Genomic DNA, 7,060 nt, shown 5'->3' with positions numbered 1-7,060 from the left:
TTTCTAAACAATAATTTAGAATATTAGTCAATCTCATACTGAGACACTTGCACACATTTTATTGTCCTTTTTTGGTCAGGGCACACTTTTTTCCTTTTGTAAAGCTCATTCTTTCATTCGATATACTGGTAGGGTATGAAATGAAAATTTTCATAGATATGCATATGCTTGATATATAGAAGTACACAGTTTATCTGGTAATGGCCATGAATAGCTTCAGTAACTTGTTAACTTCGTAGTACATTGTTACAGACCTAGCAGTTACACTCTTACACTACAATCATCTTCGGAGAACAATTTACAACTTTAGCCAAAACTACAAACGTAGAATGGTATTCCAAGCTATCTAGTAATAGTGTAATACGATCTTGTTACAAAAAGCAAACCATATCCCTTAATAGCACTAGGTTTACGATAGCAACCATTAAAAAATGACTAAAACCAGACGAAAGAACAAACAATTAAAGCTCATTGAATCAATAATGGTAAGTGCCTAAAATGTCTACTAGTCCGCCGGGATAATTACACATGAAAAAACAAAAAACAAAAATATTCATTCTACAAATGTAATTCTCTAAGACTTGCCAAGCATTTGGTTTTTATATTTAATTCGAAGTTTTGGAGCACCAGATATACCTTCTGATGTCTCGGGTTTGGAATCAACCCTTCTGACCTCTGCTATCCTAGAATTATTATTATTATTATATCCACTGGGTACAACAGGTTTCGGCTGAGGAGGTTCTTCTTTCTTACTTGAATTTTCAAGAGAGGATCTTTTTGCTTCTTCACTCCGCAGTTTTGCCAATTCTTTTTCCTTACGTTTCTTCTCTTTCTTCAACCTTTTTCGCTCTAGATATTCTGGGTCACCATGGTGCCGTCCCTTGTGATCCTTATGATCCTCCTGCTTCCGTTTCTTTTCTTTGCTTTTGTGCTTTTCTTTCCCACGGCCCGAAGCTTCTTTTCTCAATGAGTCTTCATCAGGGTCACGCCGTGCGATTGAGAGAGTCTGGAGGCTTGCATATCGCCGTGCATCGGCGTCTATGTTGTTGTCCTGGATAATGCTAGATGATGATGGATCCTCTGGCAAAGGGTGCGAATAAACTACACTTGAGTCGGCGGTGCATTGTAATTCTTTGACTAATTCATCGCCGTCACTCACAATTTTTGCACTACCTATGCTAGCAGTCATGCGTGAACCACGGTCGTGCCAGGAATTAACTTCCTCAATATTGTGATGACCAGTGCTTACAGTTTCTGCACAATTCCTCGGGGGTGCATCCACTGAAACCGAACTTGTAGGCCCATGATCAATATCATTACGACCAGCGCCTAAAGATCGTTCCGCTATTTGATTATCAGTATCAGCTCGACTGGCTGCAGAAGATTGTTTAACCTTGATTTTAATCTTCGTCTTCCGTTCATGGCTATTGGATATAGTATCAGCTTCTTTGGAAACTTCAATCCGAGTTTCTATTGGTGGCTCCTGGTGAAATTCACTATTTCGAGCTTCTGTTGGGGGTTCCCTGTGAAACTCTGTATTATGAGCCTCTGTTAGTAGTTCCTGGGGGCATTCTGCATTTTGAGCTTCCAATGGAGGCGCCCGGGGAATTTCTGTTTGCAGTTGTTTTGGAGATTGTATTGGTGGAGGTTCCTTCACAGCTTCGTCATGCACTTCTTTGCCAGCTTCATTAAGTACATTCTTGGCAAGTTCATCAATCGCATCCTTCAAACCCTCACTCACGGCCAAATCTTGTGCTGGATTTTGGGTAGAGCTTGGCACTTCCAAAGGTTTACTATCTGGATCAAGAACAAATATGTTCGTCTGATAGTTAAAAGCATCTGTGAGACCCATTTGTAATGTTCTATTTTCTCGGGGAACCCCATGCAGTGTTGGAGGTCTGCAGAAAAGCACAAACTAAATTCATAATCATCTCTTTAGAAAAAAAAGGAATATACGAAATAACCTCATAATATACTTGATTAGTGACAATCATTAGACCAAGTTATTTACCAAAAAACTAAGTTATCAACAACATATATAAAGGCATAAAGAAAAAAGAACCATAATAACAAGTTCCATTGCCCCCACAGTAAAGCACCAAACATTGTGCCCAGAAAAAAAGGATACCAAACCTCAAAATACCTGAATGCATAATATTTGCAGAAAAAAAATCCAGACAAAGATAGTTTTTCAAAATGGGGAACAAAAAGTAAAAAAGAGAAGGAAAACATGAGCTGAAAGAAATATCCTACAACAGGGAAACATCCAAATTCCATTGACTTCAACGAATTACAAAGGTAGAGTCAATGGACAAAGTATATGTCAGTCATCACAAAGGTGACTAAAATTCAAGGGAGACTAAGGAAACCAAAAAAGGAGTCCCAACAAATTCTTTTGTTGAGAAGGTAAATGAAAAAAAATGAATACAAAATTGTGCAAGAGTATGAAATATTTCCACACAGATTGACTACATAATTAAGTTAGCTGTTGATTTCTAGTAAGGAGCATTAAAAATAGACGAATTCATACCTTTTCGCAAGTACTTGTAATATGCAAAACAAGTAGTGTCGGAGAAAGACATTATTAAAAGCCATCCGTCCTTCCATTAAACAAAGCAATGAGATGAGATTTTGACTTGAAATTTCATCCTTAGAACTCGGTCCTTCTTTCATCTGACACAGTCGCATAACATGAGTCGCAAGTTTTAACTGCCCTGCAATGAAGGAGTGTAAATTTTCCAACACTACTTTAGAGGAAGCTATATATAATAGAAGAATTAGCATATACAGAAACAGCAGAAGCAGTATTCACAAAGAGGATACATATATGTTTACCAATATTAGAAGACCATATCTTGGGGTTCGTTGATCAAATGATTAACATTTTTGTATAATAGTTTCTCAAAAGTTGATAAGAGTTATCATTTGTTTAATTTGTCAGTAAAACTTAGTTCAAATAAATAAAATAAAAGTTAAGATTTGAGCTAAGTATTTTTTTTTTCCATTTCTCTCTCCCCTCCACACTCACTTCATGTGAAAAACAGATGAGCATGAATGAAACGTGTTTTAAAATTGAACCCTGTTTAGGATTCTCTGAAGTGAAAAAGTTAGTAGGACCTCAACTTTGGATCAATACAGAAAATTTTTTTGAACTGTGAAAGCCATCAAATTAATACGAAGGTAGATCTTTTGAGGATCCCAATCCTTCGAACCCATCCAAAACCAAATTTTCAACACATGCAACATTAGATGGACTTTTCTCATTTCTGAATTGGATTATTTCCTAGGGAACGGATTCACCACCTCTTAAGGAAGGCTCCTCCTGAACGTATTTGATAAATAGAAGTAATGCTGCATCAATGCCTTTCAAGTGGAATTCAAGATCAAGGAGGGCTCTCCTGGCTTCAATGCGAACTTGCCACATTGCCTTCAAATCCCTAAAAGGCTTCACAAGTTCATACACACGATCCTGTAGAAATAACAAGTGTTAAATATTTTCATGTCCTCCTTTGGATACAAGAAGTGAAGAGTAATAAGAAAACACTTACAAGAGGAATGAACCCTGACAACTTTAGAGCAATCTGAGCCAATGTCCGGATACAACTGATGGTCAAGATTCCATTGTAGCTGGGCATGAGGCTGGCACAAGATACTTTAAGAATGTAAAATATCCTTAAAAGTAACATGGATAAATCCAACCTACTCATAAAGAGATGTGGCATTCTACCTATCAAATTGTAACAGCCGGTCAATGCGTTTAAGAAGTGATGACAAAAGGAGGATACTCTGTCATCAAGAAGTCAGAAAAGAAGAAATTGTTAAAATTAACTAGCCTAATGTTTACAGATATTATTAGGAAAAAAAGTGAGAGCCTTGACAAAGATCAACAATAATGCACACACTAAGTCGATCAACCTATGCATGATTATTAGTGTTCATTTGCGAATTCTGATTCCAACTATAAACTAAAAGCAAGGATTATTCTGGAATAGAAACTAATTTGGGATAAACTATAACTTGGATAAAAAGAAACAAATAAAATGCTTCAATAAAAAGAAATAAATTATGGTCCAAAATTATAGTTTTAAGCTAAAAATAATACCTCTAATAATGGCATGAAATGTTTTGAAAAATTTAATTATAAGCAAAAGCTAGTTATTTTAGAATTATGATATTTTTATTACTGAACTAAATAAGTATCAAATCTTATGAAATATAAACAAATAGTTTCCTACCCTTTAATGTATTATGCAACCTTTTTCACACCCCCACTACAAGATTACTTTAAACTTAATATTTTAAAACAATGCTTGATTTTCACGCAAACAATATAAGTGCTTAAGTTTATAGATAGTAAAAGTAACAAATGACACAATGTAAGCTCTACTAATCCAAACAGGTAATCATGGAAGTGCAAGAGTAACAGTCCATGAACCTGTTTCCCAAATTCAAGCTCGCCAACCGACTGAACCAATGCAGCAAGCCAGAAGACATCTGAGTAAGGGTTCCCATTGTTGTCATTGTACTGTAAAGTTTAGGAGAGAAATGACATCAACAATGAAGCTACAGAACTTTTATATAAACCAAAAGAAAGTACACTTTTTAAAAAGATAGCAGTGTCATTGTCCACACAACTTGCATCATGAAACCAAAGAAGAATTATTAACAATAGAACTAGAAGTAACAAAACATGATTCAGTACAACAGCTTTAAAGAGCAAAGAATAGATATAATTAACAGAAGTTAAAATGATTTCATTCGTTAGCAACCTCTATGCCTGCAATGACACAGATAATATCAACAATTAATACTCAATTTAACTCCCATCAAATTGGGGAATACAGTTCAGTTCATACAAATTTCCTTGTTTTCATGATTATGAGTCTATCTTATCAAGAATTCAAGATACTCAGAGGAATATATATTATATACAGATAAAATAAACCATAAATAACTGAGCTTTCAAAAGTTCTTTTTACATAATTGCTCAAGTAAGCTATCCCTCAAACTGGCCTTTCGCAGTACAGCCAAATAGACCGGGAAAAAAAATTGGAAATTTGACAAGATGTATAACATATCGTAGAGTAATCCAAAAGGCACCTTTAAAAGGATTTTGTATACACCTTCAGGATGAATTCCACTTCATGGAAGCAATCTTAAGTTAAACTTAGAAGAAGGAATTGATACAGCCAACAGAAAATAAACAATCACCTTCAATAGTTGTAAAACAAATTCGATTGCTTCCCTTGGGCTTTTCTTATCTGCAGCTCTGACCATAGCTACAGCATGTGGAATGGCCTACAATATCCAATTATCAATGACTACATAGTTGTAACATGAAAGAATGGTTTATTAACTAGCAGGCAAGCAGAATATATATGCCACTTAAAAACTATCATTGAATACACAAACTTACAGGTGATGCAAGGAGCGTTTAAACAAAGGAATATTCAATAAGTTATTCAACTTTCATGGTGAATTGTGATGGGCTTGCTCAACTCTATTACTAGATATAGCTGGAATGATGCTATTAGTAACAAAGTTACAAATAAATGTGGTTAGGCTGAGGCCTGAGTAGTCTCTGTATGGTATGAATGCAATAAAATTGTAGAAGAAAGTGGAACTGCAACTTTGACTATTATTAATGGGAAGAAAAGATAAAATAGTCTTTCCAAATAGCCAGCCTCAACATTTTATGCCCTCAGCTACCCTTAAACAAAAGCCTCTAGGAATTAATACACTATAAAAGAGGAAACAGAAAGAAACATTAACCTTTTAACTGACATGTGCATATTACTATATCATGGAAATCCATAGTATGAAAACTTCATGAAATAGTTAAGAAAAGTAGATATTGACAAATACAAATACAAATAAAAACATTAATGCATTATTGAACACATCATTTGCATACAATCACGGTAAATAAAAAGACACGTTTAAGAAAAAAAAATGAAGAAACATTAAATGATGGCTTTCCTAAGAAAATATTAAGGAAATGTGTGTGAAACATGTATAATGAATACATATTTCAATCACACAAGACAGCAGGCATCATACACATCCTACCTCCTTGCATTACCTCAAGAACAAAATACTCAGCAAAATCATGAAAATCATTTGGCCTGGAAAGAATTGAAAACAACAACTCATTATCACTTCATTTTGTCAAATTTAAATGAGAGAAACTTGACAATAATTTTAGGAGACATACTTTGGGAGTCCAATGTCAGAGTCAAACCTTCGACTCTTATAAAATTTAATCAAATGAAGCAGGCCAGCGAAATCAGTTTCCTGCTAGCCAATGAAGTTAAGTCAAAATTTGATATCAAGTCATCATGAAAAAAGTAACTTGAATTGGTATATTGAGAATACGGGTTTAACATAAACTTTACTGACAGGAATGCAACAAATACTCAATACTTGGCAATAAGTTGATTCAAGAGCTTCACTAACTCTTCGACAGATTTCAAAGTTCAAGATGTATCTAGGTGTTCCATGCATTCTTACAGAACATAAAACTTCAGTTGGAGTTAAACATTGTGATAGATGTTGGGGAAAAAGCAAAACTTTAATTAGATGAATAACTTTTCTTTCCTAGGTGCAATAATAGTGTATCATAAGCCAATAATTACATCAAAGCACGATCTAACAACAATGAAGTATGAATTTAACAAGTATTTTGCAAGAAATTTTAAAAAATTCACAACGCAATAGGTAATTCAGCATTTAAGTACCTCAGATGCTGAACTCGCCAATGCAAATGCTGCTTCGATTCGTACTCTCCAGAAAGCCTTCAGTTAGGACCAAAAACCTCCAGATGTTAGCTTAAGATTCATAAGGAATCATTGAAAATTGAAAATGTACAGATAATAAGGACAAAAGACCTTGGAGTCGGTGAGAAAATTGTTGAGGGCATTTACAACAGAAAATGATAACTGGGGCAATGCTTCTAAGGTTGAAATCGCTTGTGCCTGAGCAATAACATCTTTATCCTTCTCTAATTGATTAATCTGAGGAAACCATATAAAGCATCATTTATCAATAAATATAAATCATT

The 7,060-nt window shown here is 34.7% G+C and overlaps 1 protein-coding gene across 1 annotated transcript in view; it reads right to left on the bottom strand.

Moving 5' to 3' along the window:
• Nucleotides 286-7,060, bottom strand: part of LOC107630409 (transcription initiation factor TFIID subunit 2) — a 13,642-nt gene continuing 6,867 nt past the window's right edge. The window contains exons 15-25 of the mRNA XM_021118842.1: nucleotides 6,888-7,013; nucleotides 6,738-6,794; nucleotides 6,215-6,294; nucleotides 6,083-6,125; nucleotides 5,212-5,298; nucleotides 4,436-4,525; nucleotides 3,728-3,786; nucleotides 3,549-3,639; nucleotides 3,304-3,469; nucleotides 2,531-2,714; nucleotides 286-1,898 (exon numbers count right to left, since the gene is read on the bottom strand). Coding sequence (XP_020974501.1) covers nucleotides 575-1,898; nucleotides 2,531-2,714; nucleotides 3,304-3,469; nucleotides 3,549-3,639; nucleotides 3,728-3,786; nucleotides 4,436-4,525; nucleotides 5,212-5,298; nucleotides 6,083-6,125; nucleotides 6,215-6,294; nucleotides 6,738-6,794; nucleotides 6,888-7,013 — 2,307 coding nt within the window. The 3' untranslated portion in view covers nucleotides 286-574. The remainder of the gene's footprint in view (nucleotides 1,899-2,530; nucleotides 2,715-3,303; nucleotides 3,470-3,548; nucleotides 3,640-3,727; nucleotides 3,787-4,435; nucleotides 4,526-5,211; nucleotides 5,299-6,082; nucleotides 6,126-6,214; nucleotides 6,295-6,737; nucleotides 6,795-6,887; nucleotides 7,014-7,060) is intronic.

The sequence above is a fragment of the Arachis ipaensis genome, chromosome B03 (assembly GCF_000816755.2).
Source record: "Arachis ipaensis cultivar K30076 chromosome B03, Araip1.1, whole genome shotgun sequence".
Classification (NCBI taxonomy): Eukaryota; Viridiplantae; Streptophyta; class Magnoliopsida; order Fabales; family Fabaceae; genus Arachis; species Arachis ipaensis.
This window is presented reverse-complemented; position numbering and strand designations above follow the sequence as displayed.